The following is a 21,784-nucleotide window of genomic DNA, read 5'->3' on the forward strand; positions in this document are numbered from 1 at the left end:
TAAAGTTTTTGCATATTTCAAAATATTTAAATACCTACTCAAAATTATTTTAGTTTAAAATATTTATCAATTTCATACCCAACTGTGAATCAGGCAAATAAAAAAATAGGGAAATAATTGCATTCATAGGTAGAGGGTCTACTAAAGTAAAAAACAAAGTTCAATTTTTATTTTTCCCAAATTAAAAATAAAACTACAAGACTACAAAAAACTATTTTTAAATACTAGAATAAAGACGTTTTAAGACCATAACAAAAGTATCTAACTTAAAATGAAAACATATACCTTTTTAAGTTCAAATTTTAAGTAGTAATTTATACTGCCTATTTTTTGGTACTAGTAATATCAATAATATTTGTGCTGTAAGAGTATTTTTGAAGCTGATAAAAATATCACAAACATTTTTTTACCAATAAAAACCCCCAACACTCCAATCTGAACCAATCAGAGCTCGGTGGTGGCCTGCAGCTTGCTCTTCTTCGCCCTCATGCCCCCGCAAACCACGTGACCGTGGAAGGCGCTGTTGAGGGAAAGCCCCAAACCCGAAAGCCTCTCGCTCAACTGCTGAACCAGGGACTGGTTGCTGATGGGGCACGAGATGCGGGACTGCTCGGTGACGGTGCTGAGGTCCACTTTGAACGTTGTTAATTGGTTGTTTTTGGTGGCCACCAGTATTCTGATGGTTTTTTCCTCCTGGTTGGTGGTGTTGTCCGTGATGAAGCCCAGAGAACCTCTGAAAATTAGTAAAAGATATCAGTTATGTTTTTATAGAAAAACTTCTTTGGCTCTATATTAGAAATCTATATATATATATATAGAGTGGATCTATAGTTGTTTAAAATCTTATTCAAATAGAATCTATTTGAATAAGATTTTAAACAACTGAAGATCTCGTTTTCAAACGAGTGAAACATTGTATTGAAAATAAAATCTAAAACTTATAATTGATTATTCTCCTTTTATTTAAGTTGAGAACTTTGATTGCCACCTTTAAAGTATAAAGTACGGAATAATATTTTAAATGGATTTGTATTAACTTTTTTCCTTCAAAGTCGTTAAAACTTTATAAATTTTATATATAAAAGTGAAATAAAAACTAATTCAGGCATGTAAAATGTAATTGTATTTATGCTGATTTATGCACGTAGTTACGAATTGCTGAAAAACTTCATTTTTTGCTGACTATTACAAAAATTGCTGAATAATTGTTTGAAGGTACTGATGCTTAAACAAAAGTTTTAAAAACAGTCATCTTCTACTAAGAGTTTTTTAATGTAACTTATTTATTTTTAATGCATTTTTAACTTACTTTAAAGTAACTCACTGATTACTTCTTGAGTGTTTGATGATTTGAAAAGTATTTTGAATGTTAAAAAAAAAGAAAGAAAAGATAGTTCTTACTTACAGGTGCATGTAAGAAAGTGTATACTAATTTTAAAGTTACAATTGTTTTTACCTGCAAATAAATTGTAAATACTCTTTTGTACAATCTTAAAGATTGAAAATATGTTTAATAATGCTATAAATACTAGCACATCTATGTAGTTAAAAGTCAATTAACATTTATAAAAAACGTATAGTAATTTTAAGTTTTTTAATATTTAAACAAAACAACTACTACAAATGAATATAACAAATAATATTTTTCTAGATTATAATTATTGCTAAAAGTTTTTAAATAAAAACGTACTAAAATTTAGTATATTTGTTTAAAAAAAATTTTTAACATCATTTAAAAACATGCCTAAAATCAGTTTTGAAATAGTCTTAAAGCCTAGCTATCTACTATTGTCTAGATAAGTATTAAAAATTTACTTTCAATGGTTAAAAAAATCAAAAGAAATTACACTCAAGATCGCTGTGTAAGTAGTTGTTTTACCGATACTTTTAAAAACATATCTATTTTCATAAATATAATTTTCATCTAGATAACATAACTTTAATCTGATATACTTCTACTTATATATTTCAAACATAAATAAGCTAATTAAAAATGTTCTAGCTGCAGATGTGACTATCAATTACAAAATTTTGACCCTAAAATTTTGCAACTTGTTTCAGAAACCAAATATTAAATGGGATTGGTATTTAGTTCTTGATAAAACAGTACTTTCTGTACCAATTTTATGTAGTAAAATAAATAATTAAAACAATACTATAATAATATTTCAATAACTTTAACAAAATAAGTATTTAAAAGTATATTAAATTTTTTAATATTAGTAGTTTAATTAAGAGTTGAATTTAGACAAAGATTATGAATTATTGTCTGCATGGCCGACAATTAGTTTACTAAGTTTTTGAATTTTCTGTAGTTTTTTTTTTAATTGTCAGGTCTGTTTAAATACCAATAACAAATAAAAAGTAAATTTTGTTAAGAAGAACCTTATACCCTGTGCATGGTTGCCACTGATCAAGCTGAGAAAAATTTCCTGACTTTTCCTGACTTTTTACCAAAATTTTCCTGACTTTTCTAAATCAAACTCTTATATTAAACTTATTCTAAAATACTTAATCTAACACTTGAAACTATATAAACCTTTCAATCTAATTTTAATACAGGTTAAAAACAACAGTTTTTTGCTGAATTATATCATCAAACTCCCAGTACATCACTCAAACCATCTTGGAGCACATTTTTTGTTTCGTTAAGGAGTGTACAACATTGACAAAACTCTTAACCAGAACTGTGACTCCTAATTTGTCTAGTTTTGAGGGTTTAGGCATGACATATTTTTAACAAATGTAGTTCCAATAGCCATTATGCTCCGAAGACTTTCAACGGCTTTTATGACAACTCTACATTTTTTATTAAAATTTAAGATCTTTTGTTCCTCAACTAGGTCTTTTTTCCTCAAATTTGAAAGCAAATTGAGGATCAAGGGCAGGTTTCAGAGAAGCTTGATCATTCAATTCAATCTTGAATAACTTATGAAGGCTGAGGTTCGAAACTACCCCGTGATATAGTATAAAATTCGTAACAAATAAATATACTCTTATTTACTTTAAAAACTGAAGTTACTCTACTAAAATATAAATAATAAGTAAACTTAATCTTGGCATATACCTCTCTTATAACTTATTTTTTAAATTTAAACAACTTTGAAAAAATTATAAAGAGGTAAAGTATACACATTAACTTGTTACATAAAATACTAAACTAACTGCTTAGTTATAAAAAACTCAATTATTTACTAAACAAAAAACACTTTGATTCTAAAATTATGCTAGATAAACTTTTGTGTATATATCACAGTTTCACTATGGAAGTGTCCTTGCTTCAGATCATCAATACTAAAAAGCTTACAAAATCTGCTTGTTCAAGTAGGGTACTTGTTTAATATGTTAATAGAAAATTTTTGCAGCTTTATAAAGGATATTTTACTATGTTATACCAGATGAAGGCATTGGAAATAAAATTAAATATTTTTGTAAATTTTTAGAAAAATTTGAAATTTTTTTCTGACTTAAAAGGACCTTTAATTAATTTTTACCATTTGAAGGCTTTGAAAAACAAGGAATTTTGTAAATTTAAACTGACAAAATCTGACTTTTTTTAAATTTTATCAAATTTCCTGACTTTTCCTGACTTTTTTTCAAAACCCCCCATTTTTTCCTGACTTTTCCTGACCGAGTGGCAACCCTGCTTGTGTAGTTAAATGTTTTAAAATGTCAAAATACGTTTAAGACACTTTTACTTTATACCAAACTAGCAAAAGTATTGTAATCACGCTCACTTGTACCCTGTGTGGTTGTTTTTCAGTGTCAGGTCGGGGTTTTTCCCTTCCAGCTGCAGGAAGTCTCTGATGACGTTCTTGTCACCGTCGTCTCGCTTCAGCGAGTACAGGTGAACGGAAGTGCTGTCCGTTTGCAGGACGACGTATTGGCTGCACGGGCTGAACTCGACGCAGTTGAAGTGGATCGGGTTGTACGAAGATCTGCATCGATGAAATTAGATTAGTACAAGTTTAAAGTTTTGTCGAAAACCAAGGCTAATTTTTTAAGTTTTTGTTGTTCGCCAAAACAGTAAAACAACTTCGAATGGTTAATTGTAGTATGTTGTTAAACTGATTGTTTAAAATAGCTATAATCCACTTGACAAACTTGGTTAATTTCTATAATCTTTAAAACAAAACGTAGTCTTCGATAATTTAAAATATATTTTTAGTTAAACAGAAGTGAAGCTAAATCAAATTGTAAATATACGGTAAGTAGAAACAATTCAAACTTTTAGCCAAAAATCTATATCAAAAATACTTTAAAATGTATTTATATGATGGGGTACATTTCTAATGAAGTCATTTTCCCTCTTAGTTTATGTTTTTAAACCGTAAACTCTTAACCCTTACATAGTTTACATACAACCCTAGACCTTAACTGTGTTCTTATTTTAAAGAGAATAAGGGTTTTTTTATGATAAATTTCATTGAAAAAAAGTGTGAGCTCACTCATTTGTTTTTCACATATGTTATATAAAGAAAAATAATATTTGAGCAACTTGTTTGTGTGTTAATTAAATGTGAATGTATATTAATTAAAAAGAAATTCTAGTAAAGTCACCACAGAATAGTTTACTCTAACATCTTTTTGCAATTTTTCTAGTATAAGCAAGTCGGTTCAAGCATAATATTTTCAAAAACCATTTCAAAACATATTCAGATGAAGCTGGATTTTATTTCACCCGACCTTTGAACCAAACGTTAACAACCTTCTGAACGTGTACAGCTTGTCCAGCTCGGGCACCTTGTACACCCTGAACAGCAGCGACTCGCAACCGCTCACCGCCAATAAATCACCGTTCCTGTTGAAAGCTACCAGCCCCACCCGCACCATCTCCTCGTACTCCAGCTTGCTCACCAGCGTCTTGTGGTTGCTCACCATCGGCCCTTTGCACGACACTATTTTTATCTGTTGCGTCAAAGTTTTGTTAGAATTTAAAAAAAGTATGAAATGTTGTTTTTTGTTGGAAAATAATTTGTTTAGAAAAGTTTGCACGACATTATGTTTATCTGTTGTGTCAATATTTTATTTATTAAAATGAAAAAAGTATGAAATGTTGTTTTTTGTTGGAAAATAATTTGTTTAGAAAAGTTTGCACGACACTATGTTTATCTGTTGCGTCAACATTTTATTTCTTAAAATGAAAAAAGTATGAAATGTTGTTTTTTGTTGGAAAATAATTTGTTTAGAATGTCTTTAAAACTGTAAGCTGTTGAGTAATGTTAAAAAGAAAGTTAATTAACTACAAACGTAAACCTCTTATATTCATTTTAAATATAGGTATTTTTCAAGCACTTTAAAGCTTTAAAGCACTTATTAAATGAACTCAGTTTGTTTTAATAAAGAACTGATTACTTCAATTAACAACCTTGAAGGTATTTTATAAGAGATAGTTTTTTTCTTCTGTAAATATTTTATTTATAAGTAGTTATTTAAAGATTACAACATCAACAGGGTTGCCACTTGTTTTTGAGAAACTTCTTTAGATTTTCAGAATTTCTTCTAGGTTTTTGAAAATACAAGTTTTTGGGTCTGTTTTTAGTTTAGAGCTAAGTTTAAGGTTTAAGGCCATAGGGGGGTCTGACATTTTTTTTTACAAAAATTAACTTTGGCTTTAATATGAAAGCTTTAAATACCAACTACAAGCCTGTTTTTATAGAACTCAAAAATATCATTTAATTTTTGAGGTATTTTATTTTTTGTTAAAAGTTTCGGATACAAACGTATGGACCAAAAATTTTTTGTGGTCAATTTTCTCGGAAATTTAAAAATTCACTAAAAATCTATCTTCTCCTTCATTTTTCAAGCAATCTTCTTCAAACTTTCAGGAAATGTTCCTGATATTAAAAGGAAAAAACGTTACTTTAGAATTTTATTAATGTAAAAAAATTAAAAATTTATCACAAAAATTAAAAAAAAAGTGTTTTTTTTTTCAAAAAAATTATATTTATACAATTTTTTTTTAATTCCAAAGTAACGTTTTTTTGTTATTGTATAAAGATTAGACTGTAAAAGTTTGAAGAAGATTGCTTGATAATGTAGGAGGAGATAGATTTTAAATAAAATAGTCTTTTTTTGCTGTTTTAGTTTTCCCTTTCCATAGGGAACCTATTATGCAGCCCAACTTTGACACGTCATATCTCAAACAATAATTTGATTTTTTTAAAACGATAAAATGCATCTTCAAGCCTAGAAAAAATTCTTTAAAATAAGATCAACTTGTAGAATACATGGTTTACCCACCCCTCTATGGCCTTAATACTGTGTTAAGTAGTATAGCAATATTGAAAAGATACTGAAAAGCTACTTTAAATCTGTTTTTTAACAAAATAACTTTTTTGATGATGACAAACAAATTTATCAAGTCAACTTACTACTTAACATGTAAAAAATATTGACAATTCTGGGTTTTTCCAAGTTTCTTTTCAAAATTACCAAATTCAAGGTTTTTCCAGGATTTCAGGTTTTATGGTAACCATGTATCAAGTACTGTTAAAAAAACTAACACAATTGTAAAAGCTTTTTTTTTTTAGCTATTAATTATTTTCTACATTTTATCAGAATTTAAATAAAAAAGTATAAAAGATTGATATAAACTACTAATCAGTTGCTAACAAACTAAGTTTTTAACTAGTTATTTAACAACACCGAAAAAAAGTGCTTTGATCAAAAAATATTTATATGAAAAATTTAAAAATCTAAATAGTTCACACAGACCTTAACAATAGTGACCTCATTGAATCCCATTGGCGAGGGGAAGGCCATTATGTTACACTCGCTAGCCAGTGAAAGAACTTCATCTGTGGGAAAACCCCCCAGTTGAGAAGCGTCTATCTTGCACAACAGGGCCATGTTCCAAGAGGTGTGCACGAACACGTGACCCTGGGATCTGACCACCACAAGTTCGCTGTTGCAGCAAACCGCGTCTATTTTGCCCGGGTAGCTGTTAAAATTAACATGTAATGATGTATGCATGAATCTTAAACTATGTAGGATAACAAATGCTCATGTTATGCTAGATTTTTTCATTAAAAATAAAATAGTAACACAAACTCTTTTGCTTTAATTATTATACCTGTTGATTTAATATATATTCGTTTAAGAGCAGTAGGAAAAATATACTTCGTACTGTTAGAATAAAAATTACTACAATGCTTTATTTATTTAGGTATCTCTTTAAAACAATAACATTTTTGTAATATAAAACACAAAATTTAGTTTTTGTAACTAAAATGTAAAACTTTTTAATTTCTTGGTGTTTATCTAAATTTTCCAAACTTGTTTTCATGAACAAAATTAAATCATTTCATTACAAAACTTTTAAATGTATATTTATAACCAGTTTAGTAACTCTTTCTAAGGGTTATATATGATAAGTACAATAAACTTAATCCTTTAAATTACACAGAGCATATCTAGTAACAAAGACATATGTGTCTAAAATTTTAGATAAAACTTAACTATACAAACAATTGTTACAAAGTATGTATGTATACAATATTAACTTTTAGTTTTAAACAAGTTTATGAAACAATATTAATTTAAAATAGTTTATTTGTTGACATACTATCGTCTCTACTTTGCATGAGCAATGGGCTATGTAAAAACAAAAAATAAACAGGGTGGTTTTTGAGAATTTTCTTTCAGGTTTCTTAAAGTTTTTCCAGGTTTTCAAAAGTAAGCGTTTTTGGGTCTATTTTAAGTTAAAAGTTAAGTTTAAGGTTAAAAAGTTTGAATAGCATAACAACGTCGAAAGGATACTATAAAGCTACTTTAAATGTGTTTTTTAATTATAAAAAAAATTGATGATGACAAAAATTTTTATCTTAATGATAGATTTTTGTGTCATATCAAAATTTTACCACATGGCATAAAAAAATTGTCTAAAATATCAAGTTTTGCCAGATTTTTAGTGATTTTTGTTCAAAATTCCTTGTTTTTCCACTTGTTTTTTTTTTTTTAATTTCCATATTCCATGCTTTTCCAAGCGTTTTGAGCTTAAATTGTCAAATTCCAGGTTTTTCAAAGACTCCAGGATTAGTGGCCACTTGAATGTATGAACCATAGTTTAAATCAAATTTATGTAAACAAATTATTTTTTGTCAAAATTAGTTTAAAAAACTTAATAGCTTTCTCTAAACTTTTAAGTAGCCTTAATGTTGAAACAATTTTCAAATTACTTTTCTAAAATTGTGTATTTTACAAAATTTCTCAGACAACTTACTAACAATTTTGAAACATATATATATCTAAAACTTACAAATCTTACAGTATAAAACGATAGTGAACTTTAAAGTATAATTACAATATTATTTTTATTTCAGGTAGGAGTTTGGAACAACAAAGCAAAGAATATTTTTAATTGAAAAAACTAACAAAGAATTCATAAAAACCTATTAAAAAAGCTTTAAAGTAATAATAATAATCCAAGGTTTAAACAAACATTTTTTAGATAAAACTAACATTCTATTTGAAAGGTCGGTTTTTCTTTCAAAGTTGAGAACCTGCAGAGTATCTGGCGTGTCTTCACTAACTACAACCACCAGCTTTGACCATGACACATATTCACAACAATAAACTCTCCTTATTGGTTTGCTGTATATCTGTCAATTATTTTGTCTTTTATTATAGTAACTAACAGAGCATTAAAGTCTTTTTATGAAACTAGATAAAACAAAATTTTTATTTCAGCCTAAGTTTAAGAACTATAAAAAAAAGTCTCTAAATAAGCTTTCTAAGAATTTATTTGATTAGTCAACATTTTGTGGTATTTTTTTTTACAGTTTTTCTACTAAAAACTCTAAGTTTTTTGAGTTTTTACATATATTTTAAAATACTACTTTTGTAGTCCATAGTTATTTTAGTTTTGACACAAGTTAGAATAGGTAGTTATAACTGCTTTAAGGTACTGATTACTTTACATATTTTATTTAATAAAACTGTATATGTTTTCAAGTTCAACTGTATTAAAATTAAGATTACCAAAGATTTTTTTTTTATTTCTTCCATGTTTTATAAAAAAAGTTTTTGGTCCATTTTTACTATAAAACTAAACTAAGGTAAACTAAATATGTTTTCAACATTGAAAAGATATTGTAAAGCTACTTCAAATGTGTTTGTTAACAAAAAAAATTGTAAATAAAAACTTTATACAATATGATATACTTTTTGTATCTTATCAAATTTTGTTACCTTACATGTAAAAATATATTTAAATTCCAGGCTTTTTAGTGATTTTGTTCAAAACTTTGTTATTTTTAATTAAATACAATTTTATTTCAGGTTTTTTTTTTTGCCTCAATTGTAAAATTCCAGGTTTTTCTAGCTTTTTTGGCAACCCTATAAAATGTTTTAATTAGTTTATTCCAAACCACTAAATAACATTGTTTTAGAACTTTATCACTGACATGAAACTAATAGTCTCATTATCTAGTTGAAACTTTTGATGTAACTTGTTATAATTCTGGATAAGTACAAAAAATCATTTTTTTTCATATAATAATATGGTATACTATCAAAATCCACCCGCGTTCAAAATCCACCCGATCAAAATCCACCCGCATTCAAAATCCACCCGATCAAAATCCACCGGGTTCAAAATCCACCCGATCAAAATCCACCCGGGTCAAAATCCACCCGATCAAAATCCACCCGAGTCAAAATCTACCCGATCAAAATCAACCCGAGTCAAAATCCACCCGATCAAAATCAACCCGGTTCAAAATCCATCCGATCAAAATCCAGCCGATCAAAATCCACCCGAGTTAAAATCCACCCGATTAAAATCCACCCGATCAAAATCCACCCGATCAAAATCCACCCGGTTCAAAATCCACCCGATCAAAATCAACCCGAGTCAAAATCCACCCGAGTCAAAGTCCACCCGATCAAAATTCATCCGAGTTAAAATCAACCCGAGTCAAAATCCACCCGAGTCAAAGTCCACCCGATCAAAATTCATCCGAGTTAAAATCAACCCGAGTCAAAATCCTACCGACACAAAATCAACCAAAGTCAAAATCCAACCGAATCGAAACAAGCACCTTGTTTATTTATTTCTTTTTAAATCAAGTATCATTTAAACAAATCTCACCACTCTAAAGTACCAATCTTAAACAAGTTTTATTTAAAAAACACTTATAAAATCTTGTATTTTTGTCCCTTATAAATTGACTTAAGAATATAAAAACTGTACTACAGATTGAACTTATTTTGTGAGGTTTTTTGAGTTGTTATTTGGTATTTTTGCTTATTATAAGGAATTTTTGACAAAAATATTTTTGTTTTTTTGATTACTGAATATAATTTTGAATAGCTACAGCCGGCAAGAAGCTTTTAAAGGTACTGTTGTTTTTGATATAAGTATAACTATAAGAGCTAATAAAAGTTTAACAACGTCAGGATATATTAATTAAAGTTTTACTATACAAATATGACTATGTTAAAACTTTTAGAAAACTAAAGGATGTGCCAGAAAAAATAATCTTGTATTATCTCAATCACAATTACACGACAATCAATTATAATTTACTGTTTCTAGGTATAAAATTTAATAATTTAGAACTTTTAAGTAATTTTTAAACAAATACGTCACACGATATAATTTTTATAAAAACTGAGTATTACAAGTGAAAGCTACCATTTATACTACAAATTAATCCATTTAATTTAGGGGTCAGCAAACTGCGGCCCTCGAAGTGTAAATATGTGGCCCTCGAGCATGTAAATTTGGTCAACTAAACAAAACAAAATTGAAATTGAAATTTTCAAAAAAGAAAAAGAAATTATAATAGTTTGTTTTTAAGTTTCTGAATATCATTTAAAAATCATTTATTATGCTTAAGCCTTAGATGTGAAAAAAGACAGATAGTAAATCTAGAAGTTTTTCTTTAAAGTTTAGACTTTACTTTTCCTTTTAAACAACAAAAGCTTACGTACTTGGATAAATTACTTATATAATATTGCAAAGTTTTTTTAATTGGCAATTTTACATGTTTTTAACTTTTAAAAACACGGTGACTGGGTTGAAGTAACTGTTGTACTTTTTTTGTTTCAAAAAGTTGCAACCCGAAAAACTTTAGATAGATTATTAAGGTATTTAAAGGTTTTAAAAGAAAAACTTACACTGTTTAAAATGAAAGTATTAATATTTGCTTATATTTCAACTAGTTTAACAAAATCACTAAAATTTTAAATACGTGATATGCTGTGTATTAAATAAAAAAAGATTTTTTTTAACTACTAAAAAGAAAATACAAATAAAATAATAGAAATTGATTATAAAAAGTGTACATAATGATCTACACCTGTTTTTAATGATCTACACCTTGTAAATAATGATAGAAATAATAATATGACACAAGTTTTTAAAAAAAATAGTTTTCGACTTTAGAAAAAAATATACATTTTAAATATGCCAGGCCTGATCCCTTTAAGTAGATAAACGTGACTAAAACAGATTAAAAACAAAAATTGAATAAAACAACGGCTCGCGGAAAAAATTGAAACATGAAATTTGGCCCGAGATAAACAATTGTCTGCCGACTCTGATTAAATCCAACTGCATCTTCGTTACTTTTAATTACAAAAAAGTAAAAGGCAAACGTTCAAAATTCATTTAGTTTGTGTTTTTTTTAATATAATTTTTTTATGTGAAAGGTCTTAACAAGATATTTATCTATAAAAGTTCTCTTTGTTAAGAAAAGGTCACTAATTTACTTTAGATAGTTACCTTTACTGTATTGCCATTTAAAGATTTTTCAATATAAACTTTAAATTAAATATTTATTAATTTTCGGTTTTATTTGTTAGACAAAATTTTCACGCTTTTAAAGTTAATTTGTCTACTAAACAATTTGTTATAACAATAGTTGTCTTTACCGTTTAAATTCGTTATAACCAATATAAAATTTTGTTTAATTTTAATATTGTTTCATTTTTAATTAAATTACTTAAAATTTCTTAAGTTTTAACAAATGGACTTTTTTTATATGAAGATTATATTTTAAAAAAATAGTGGTAAATAATAACATTTCCATTTCTATGAATTAAAAAATATCAATTAAGAATATAATATTGAACAGTAAATAATAATTTATCTTACTTAATTACAATTTCTATGCAACTTTATATTTATAAAAAAACATAAAACGTTTACAACTAATTAATTAAAAACATGCAGTTATAGCTTTTAACTTAAATTGTCGGAAATTAATTCAAGAAAATTTATCGCATGTAAATTAAAAGTTTTAGATTAGAAAATTTTAAATTTAAACGTTAACCAAAAGAGATTAAATTTTATAAAACCACTCAATTAATCACTTTCAAAACTGGCCTTAACCTATTAATAAAATTAATAATACGATTGTTTAAGTTGATACAGTCTGGTACAAAAATTCATAAAAATAACTTATACTTGAATTTAAACTCTCTTGTCTGAAATACATACTTTTTTTAATGAACCTATGTAAAAATAGAACATTTTAATAATAAATTAAAAATGTTATAAGTTTTTTTTTCGTAATATTTGTTATAAATATAGTGTCATTTCTAAAAAACTCAACTTATTTGTTTACTACTACAATTCTAAAGTATATAATTTCCCTAGCTCAAGTCTAACTACTAACTTTTTTAGTTGCAATTTACAAGCTATTTGAGCAAACTCAATGAATTGTAGAGTCGATATTTGTTTTATGTAAAGGACTTTAGAATTCATAGAAAAATGTTTAGCTTTTTAATTTGTACTATTAGTTAAAAACTAGCAAACTAAGTTGTTATCTAATTAAAAATAACTTATAACTTTAGTTACTTTAGACGAAACAATTTTTAGTTTTTTCAAAAATAGATGGTTTATAAAAAAAACATTTAATAAAATAAAATTCAATTAACTTAAACACTTTGAAAAAACGATAATAGCAGCTAAAATTGTTGTATAAATTAAAAAAAATAACTAAAAAATGTTTGTAACAAAAATTAGATAGAAAACAATAAAATTGTTTTAAAACAGTTATTGATTTCTTACATATTCCTCATTTATATTTTTAGTAAATTAGTTTTCGTATTTTTATATTAAAATTTATGTTCTGTTTTTAAAAATTACTAATAAAAGAAACGTCAATAAATTGTTTACTAAACGACAAATAAAAGCGCTCAAAATATTTGGTCCTAAGTCCTCTTGCACGAACATACCTTAAAGTTATCGAGTCGCACACCAAAAATATCTTTTAACGTCTTTTCCACGTCGAAAACAATAATGTTTAAAATATAATTAATAGGTGATAGTTTTTCCAAATTTAACAAAGGATTTTTATTTTATTATCACGTAGCAATTTTATATTATTCTTTATCTATATTTTATTTTTTATAAACACTGTTAGTTGAAATTTTTATATAATAAAATATTGTATGTAATACTATTTTGAAATTTAAGTAAAGCACAAAACACAAAACTCTTTACATCAAAAAAAAAAGCTCAAAAATTTTAGATTAATATTTTAATTTTCTTTTTGTAACATTTAATTAACATTTTCCATAAATTTACATTATTTGGTATTTGATTTTTGTAATTTTCTTTAGCTTAATAAATGTTATTAAAGATTCTTCTAATTTATAAACTTCTATAGTTTTGATATTTTAATTTACTATGAGTTATCCTTAGTAAATATTTTTATTTAATTATGATTGACTTTGGGAAATTAAATAAGAAGGAAGTTTAAATGGATTGAAACTGAGCGTAATTCTTTTTTTTTTTTTTTTAACTTCTTTTTTTTAAAGTAACACCAACACTACTAACATTAATAAATTATAAACATTTTAAATACTTGTAAAGCTACTATGAATTTTTTTTTTAATGCTGTTTAATTATATTGTTTAACTTATTTTTTTAATTATTTTATTAAATAAATTAAAATTTCTTTCTTTATAAATACTTACTCTTTTTTATACCAATAGTTGTTTAAACATATAACTTTATTCAATATTACAAAATTCTATTAGAAATTAATTCTTATTTCGAAAAAAAATGAACTCGGGTTGATTTTGATCGGGTGGATTTTGAACCGGGTGGATTTTGAACCGGGTGGAATTTGATCGGGTGGATTTTGACTCGGGTTGATTTTGATCGGGTTGATTTTAATCGGGTGGATTTTGAACCGGGTTGATTTTGATCGGGTGGATTTTGAACCGGGTTGATTTTGAACGGGTGGATTTTGACTCGGGTGGATTTTGACTCGGGTTGATTTTGACCGGGTGGATTTTAATCGGGTGGATTTTGAACCGGGTTGATTTTGATCGGGTGGATTTTGACTCGGGTGGATTTTGACTCGGATGGATTTTGATCGGGTGGATTTTGACCCGGGTGGATTTTGATCGGGTGGATTTTGAACCGGGTAGATTTTGATCGGGTGGATTTTGACCCGGGTGGATTTTGATCGGGTGGATTTTGACTCGGGTGGATTTTGATCGGGTGAATTTTGATCGGGTGGATTTTGATCGGGTGGATTTTGATCGCGGGTGGATTTTGATTGCAGGTGGATTTTGAACGTGTCCCAATAATATAACTGATGCATATAATGTAATGCATAATAAAAGTGTTAAAATAAAAAAAACACATAGTAATTGTAAAAAAACTTTTTAAACTAAGAAAAAAAAACAGACATAAAGAAAAACGAAAAACTTTGACTAAGTTTAAAGTCAATTCAAAGGAAACATATCAATCATAACAAATTAGTTTTTTGTTAGAAGTTTTAGTAAAATAAGAAAAAAATGATGTTTGTTTAAAATTTTTCTCACAATTTTCAGAATTTATAAAATGTGTTAAAATTTTCTTACAGCATTAAAACTTAAATATTTGTATTGTACAAAAATTTTAGTGTTTAATATTGAAAATATTTTGAAATTTTTTCTGACCAAAGCTGTCCGGATAAGTAAAGTCTGGATAAAAAAATAAGCACTGTACTCGTAAAACTTCTGTACTTAAACCTATAGACCTTTTTTATTGCATATTTCTCTAAAGTTCAAGCTTATTATGATTTTTTTTTCTTTTTTTTTAGCTTAAGTATTCTCATTTATAAGATATATTTTTAAAGGGCATATGGGGGTTAATACCCTTTTTTAGTTTTTGATCTTATTTTACTACTAACTAAAACGCGCAAACTAAAACGGCAAATAACTAGAAATCACTAAAAATCTATCTCCTACGTTTTTTGAGATAAATACCTCAAATTTTCAAGAAATGTTCCTTGATATATTAAAACTGTTTTTTCTTGTTTATTTTTTTTAAATTCCTTCCGACAGAATTTTCTAAATATATCAAGGAACATTTGCTGAAAATTTGAGGTAGTTATCTCAAAAAACGTAGGAAAAGATAGATTTTTAGTGAAATAGCCTATTTTTGCTGTTTTAGTTTGCGCCTCCCATAAGGAACCTATTGTTGCCTCCAACTTTGACCGGCTATATCTCAAAAATTATTCTGAATTTTTAAAATCTGTAAAAAGCATCTTGTAGCTTAGTAAAAATTATATAAAATAAGATAAAAAACCAAAAAAGGGTGTTTTCCCCCCTATGCCCTTAAACAATTTAATAGTTGTTACAAATTAAAACTAAAAAACTACTTTAAAATAAAACTATATAACAAAAACTCGAAAACTTATCTTGATTTTTAAGGGAAACCTCCTTAAAAACATTACAGAATATCTACATTTAGAAATACATATCTACATACTAATTAAAACTAATGGCTAAAAACATTACTAGTAATTTAACTGCACACTTTATTAATATTATTCTAAAAGTATTTAACAGTAAAGGCTTAACAAATACAAAAAAACAAACATAGCAATTTTTCTATGGAGCTAAGAAGTAGATATTTTCACTCTGCAAAATTTACACAAAAACTTATTTGAAAAACAAATCACTGATTTTGGTCTATTTATTCTAAAGTTTTATATCTAATGATTAACAGCATGACTGTATATATTTTCTTTTACATTTATCTTTTAAAAAGACTACGTTTATATATTTATATTTAAGTAGAGCTACCTGAAAAGCCAAAATTTCTACTTAAGTTAAGGGCATAGGAAGGTGGGGGGGTGTAACGCCTCTGGCTAAAAATTAAATTTAGCAAAAGAGTTTTCTCTAATTAGGGGTTTTTTATTAATTTGTTAACTTTGCCGCCTTTAGTTTTAAATGATGAGATTTGAAAAAGCTCAAGCTGAACTTCCTGGTGCTAAATTGTGAGTATTGTCATTAATCTATTATTTTCTAGGTCTGTCTCTTAAATTGAAATGTCTAATAAAGTAAATTGAAGTTAATTTTACTGTGGTTTGCATAAATTTGAATAAATAAACTCTGCTGTTGATAAAATTAAATGGAAGTTAATTGTACTTTTGATTTTGCATAAATTTAAATAACTAAACTTTGGTGTTAATAGATCATTATATTGAAATTATCTGTAAATTGGTTATATAAAATTGAATAAATAAGCTTTGTTGTGGATAATTAATTAAGAAGCAAGCTGCTTTTGGTGCTCTTAATAATCTCTGAAATTTACAAATCAAATTTAATTAATTTAAATATCTAAATATCTAAATATCTAAAATATCTAAAATATCTAAAATATCTAAAATATCTAAATTTAATTAAATAACTAGTGGGCCGTACCTAACTATTATATAGTATATAGTGGGTATAGCATAATGAGTAATGGAGCCAAGCCCACCAAAAAGGATAGTATGTTCTCTAAAGAGAACATACATCATACCTTAGACAAGGTCAACAACCCCGAAACTCGCTGTAGCCAGCGTAACATAGAAAGAGGAATTAACAAAAGGGGTGTTGACCCACACTCTTCGCGCCGTAGCCAACCTGGTCCATCAGACCAACCACAAGCAACGTGTGAAAGATATGGTGACCAGTACGGGGAGGAGGAACAACCCCAGGCAGAAATGGGCAGTTATCAACAACCTAGAGACCAGCCTAATCCAAGTGGTCTGCCAAGACAAAGCTACCCACCCCAACAAAATTCTACACCTAGCAACTATGGACCTCCACCAATGGTGACAGGACCACCTAGCAACAGCTCCATTCCTCCAGCAAGAACTTCACCTTTGCCATTCCAACAACAACTCCAACCTAACCACTTAAACATGGACTATTCCCTCCAAAACAACAGGAGACCCCCTATTCAAGTGCCACCTCAAGAACTGGGTGCCGAGGAGTTAGTACAGGGGATCAAAGATTTGAAGGAACAAATTCGACGGGCTAAACTTCTAGAGGAATTTCGAAAATTACAAGAAGAATTACATGAATTGAGAAGTCTAAATCCATCCACAAGGACAAATCACGACATCTCAACTCAGGTTAGACAGAATACATACATGGATCCTCAAATCCAGGTTCCCCACCAGGTTTCACACACCTCAAAGGCTCAAGACCTACCAAGGAGCCAGGTGATATCTCCGCCTCATGCAAAAAACGAGCTCCCAAACTCTCCGCAGTGAGAGGGAGAGTGATTGGGGCTACACTATCTCACACCCAAGCTGTCCAGTTTGTAAATAAAACCGCCCCTCGACAGCAACCCCCATCTCAACCGAGATCAACCAGAAATGCCTCAAACTGCACTATAAGTCATCCAGGAAATGAAGTGTCCACACCTTCAAACAAACCAAAGATGACTTTTCATATAAAGCAAACAGCCTCACGTAGTGCAGCAGAAACACCTGATGAGAACCAAAGTTCTGAGCAACCACAGCCAGCATCAACAGGGCCAGCGTCAACGGTCAGCGCCGCCGAAGCCAGCACCTCCACGACAAGCGCCAACGATCCGAGCTACCTTAGCCAGCACCACAATGGGCAGTCCCAACGGTCTGCGCAAACACAGCCAGCATCACCAGGGCCAGCGTCAACGGTCAGCGCCGCCGAAGCCAGCACCTCCACGACAAGCGCCAACGATCCGAGCTACCTTAGCCAGCACCACAATGGGCAGTCCCAACGGTCTGCGCAAACACAGCCAGCATCACCAGGGCCAGCGTCAACGGTCAGCGCCGCCGAAGCCAGCACCTCCACGACAAGCGCCAACGATCCGAGCTACCTTAGCCAGCACCACAATGGGCAGTCCCAACGGTCTGCGCAAACACAGCCAGCATCACCAGGGCCAGCGTCAACGGTCAGCGCCACCTTAGCCAGCACCTCCACGACAAGCGCCAACGATCCGAGCCACCTTAGCCAGCACCACAAATGGCAGTCCCAACGGTCAGCGCAACCGCAGCCAGAACCACAACAAAAATCTCTCGACACTACCAATCACAATAAAGACAAAAGTGTAGAAAAATGGACTTTTCAACTGAATAAATTCCCTGCACCCAAACCGAAAAACCTCCCTCAGAATCTATTATTTTTAGCGGATTCAAACACAAATGTTATCTTTTTGGTTGACAGCGGATCCGAAATTTCAATCCTGCCGAAGGAATTGACTAACGGTATAGACAAATATTTTCCTAAACAAAGTAGAACCATCCAGGGGTTTGGTAACAAAACAACCCACCCTATTGGTAGCGTGGATGTCGAACTTCAATTGGGGAATTTAGAACCCATCAACCACTCGTTCTGGGTTATTCAAGAATCACGCCACTTTGGCATTATTGGCATGGACCTGTTAAGAAAGAACAAACTAGCGATCCTGCCATCTACCTCTCAACTATGCAAGATGGGGTCAAACGAATCAGCTAGGCTGTTCGCACCTGCTGAGTTGCCCACCCCTATAGTCGCTTCAGTCAACCACATCAATCTGGGTGGTAAGAATACAACTCCGTTAGAAGAAAAATGCAAAAGACTATTAATGGACTTCCCTGAAATTACCAGGAAGCCAACCTACCACGCAAAGCCAAAACACAACTACGAGCTCGAGATAATATTGGATAATTACAAGACTGCCATGGTCAAAGCCAGGAGACCTGGTGTTTTTTTGTACAAGCATAGAAAGATATTTGGTATTTTTTAGATGAATACTACTTAAGGGCTTATTCAAATAAGCAACATTTGATTTTCACTGATTATTTTGTACAACACCTAGAAGCTGCTTGCATTTTTTATATTATTGTTAAATGACTTAACTTTAAGAATTTTTTTAATTTTAAAATTTATGGGGTTTTTGATTTTATATTTATTTGTACAACCATTAAAAATTGGTATCTTATAGACATGTATTTTTTTTTTTGTAATTATCTTAGCTAAAAGAGGTACTGTGTGATGTTTTATATAAAAATCTAAAATGTTCTATATTGCATTGTTTTTTGGTTGTCTCCTGTTTAGCACTGGGAAAGCTTGCCAAGCAAATTGTAAAAATCATGGCTCAGTAACTTTCACTCATCTAGTTTGGTGGGGTAAGTCGAACTGCCACACCCCAGAGACCTCAGAATGAACCATTCTAATAAGAACAAGCTGCCACTACGTACAGCAGAATGGTAGTGACGATGTCGATTCGTCTGGAAATGCATACATGGCAGCACATCTTCGAATCCCATGGGGGCAATGCCAACCCGTCTGCTGATGATGTCAAGCAGACCCTCAAATCCGTTGGCGTTGATGACGATGGTGAACAACGCCAGGTCGCCAGCGATTAATTCGCGGAGAAGGACGTCAGTGGAGCCAAACTTCCCGCCAGAGTTCCGGGAGAACCGCTACAAGAAGAGCGGCCGCAGCTGGAGCAACCAGAGAAGAGGAGGAGAAGGCGAGTAAGAAGAGGCCGAGCCTCAACCTCCAGTGTAAGAGTAAGGAACCATCATCATGAACGGTAAACACTGACTTTTAAACAAACTTTTGACTCATGATTGTAATTAGGAACTTGTAAATTTATATTTTAAAAAAGTCTTTTCTTTACAATTTCTTTAGAATTTCTTTTTTATTTTGTAAAAAAAGCATTTTTACCACACTTAAAAAGTGTCTTAAGCATTTACTACATTTAAATACTTATAGTTTTAATTTTACTTTAAAAATAGCTAGTAGAGTGTTTAAATCCAGATTTTGAATTAGCTCAAATATGTTGTTATATGCAAGTACGTTTTAGCACATAAAGTTGATGATCATAAGTATCTCTTAAAATATTATTTCTGTTTATTACATGTAAATTACAAAAAGAAAGTTATAAACTTATGTTGCATGCTTATATATCTCTAAGTTGAGTGCTTTAGTGTATAATGGTTTTCACCTGGACTATATTTAAAGTTTTTTTCAGTTTAACAAACGTTTAACACCTTAAAACTAATATTTATCTAAAAAACCTAAGTTAAAATTCTAAAAATGTTTAATAAGAGGGGAAAATGTAACGCCTCTGGCTAAAAATTAAATTTAGCAAAAGAGTTTTCTCTAATTAGGGGTTTTTTATTAATTTGTTAACTTTGCCGCCTTTAGTTTTAAATGATGAGATTTGAAAAAGCTCAAGCTGAACTTCCTGGTGCTAAATTGTGAGTATTGTCATTAATCTATTATTTTCTAGGTCTGTCTCTTAAATTGAAATGTCTAATAAAGTAAATTGAAGTTAATTTTACTGTGGTTTGCATAAATTTGAATAAATAAACTCTGCTGTTGATAAAATTAAATGGAAGTTAATTGTACTTTTGATTTTGCATAAATTTAAATAACTAAACTTTGGTGTTAATAGATCATTATATTGAAATTATCTGTAAATTGGTTATATAAAATTGAATAAATAAGCTTTGTTGTGGATAATTAATTAAGAAGCAAGCTGCTTTTGGTGCTCTTAATAATCTCTGAAATTTACAAATCAAATTTAATTAATTTAAATATCTAAATATCTAAAATATCTAAAATATCTAAAATATCTAAATTTAATTAAATAACTAGTGGGCCGTACCTAACTATTATATAGTATATAGTGGGTATAGCATAATGAGTAATGGAGCCAAGCCCACCAAAAAGGATAGTATGTTCTCTAAAGAGAACATACATCATACCTTAGACAAGGTCAACAACCCCGAAACTCGCTGTAGCCAGCGAAACATTGACAGAGGAATCAATAAAAGGGGTGTTGACCCACACTCTTCGCGCCGTAGCCAACCTGGTCCATCAGACCAACCACAACCTACGTGCGAAAGATAGGGGTGTAAAAACACTTTTTTTGAAATTTGTTTTTATTTTATATAGTTATTACTAAGCTACAAGATGCTTTTTGCAGACTTTAAAAATCAAAATAATTTTTGAGATATAGCCTGTCAAAGTCGGAGGCAACAATACGATTCTTATGGGAGGCACAAACTAAATGATAATAATAATCTTTTTTAATATCAAAAATATTCAAACTAGCCTGGTTAGCCTAGTGTGTGGTAAATATGTTCAAAATTTATAAGTACAGTAAATAAACTGAGATGGCTAAAAATTCCCAAACTTTTAAAGCAATTGTAACAAAAATATGTTGAATTTATTAAAGTAAATTTAGAAAAATTAGAAACTAGAATGTCAAAAAAATAACTCACTTTTTTTAGCTTGTCAAACTTTTCAATTTCGTATATTTCAAAACATGAATTCATCCCAATTAGAATTATTCCAAACTTCGATTTGACATTGAGAGATGTTATATCATTGGGTGAAGTTTTGAAAAACAATGCCATTATGAAAATTATATAAACTACAGAAATAAATATTTTAGTATTTTTTAAAATTACTCATTAAGTGATTATTACAAATATATTTTTTCAAGCTTAAAAACTTTTTCTTCTTAAGTAAAGAAAATTAAAAAATCTTTACTGACTTTTTTACAAATAGTTTTTTA

At 29.5% G+C, this 21,784-nt stretch overlaps 1 protein-coding gene across 1 annotated transcript; it reads right to left on the bottom strand.

Annotated features, from left to right (window-relative positions):
• Positions 1 to 334: 334 nt before the first annotated feature.
• LOC145847576 (WD repeat domain phosphoinositide-interacting protein 1-like) lies at positions 335 to 21,575 on the bottom strand. The gene is made up of 6 exons (XM_082953638.1): positions 21,489 to 21,575; positions 8,464 to 8,603; positions 6,718 to 6,943; positions 4,709 to 4,908; positions 3,738 to 3,938; positions 335 to 733 (listed from the first exon to the last, which is right to left on the bottom strand). The coding sequence occupies exons 1-6, from the start codon at positions 21,540 to 21,542 to the stop codon at positions 445 to 447; spliced, it is 1,110 nt and encodes a 369-aa protein (XP_082809764.1). The 5' UTR covers positions 21,543 to 21,575; the 3' UTR covers positions 335 to 444.
• Between the last annotated feature and the right edge of the window lie 209 nt (positions 21,576 to 21,784).

The sequence above is a fragment of the Thalia democratica genome, chromosome 1, assembly GCF_965202585.1.
Source record: "Thalia democratica chromosome 1, ktThaDemo2.hap1.1, whole genome shotgun sequence".
Taxonomy (NCBI): Eukaryota; Metazoa; Chordata; class Thaliacea; order Salpida; family Salpidae; genus Thalia; species Thalia democratica.

What these genes read in the sequence shown, in the direction of transcription:
- LOC145847576 (XM_082953638.1), bottom strand. Translation starts at nt 21,542, where the DNA reads ATGAATTCATGTTTTGAAATATACGAAATTGAAAAGTTTGACAAGCTA. An exon ending in AGTTTGACAAGCTAAAAAAA is followed by an intron (nt 8,604 to 21,488) that starts GTGAGTTATTTT and finishes AATAATTGACAG; the next exon opens with ATATACAGCAAACCAATAAG. An exon ending in AACAACCACACAGGGTACAA is followed by an intron (nt 734 to 3,737) that starts GTGAGCGTGATT and finishes ACTAATTTTCAG; the next exon opens with AGGTTCTCTGGGCTTCATCA.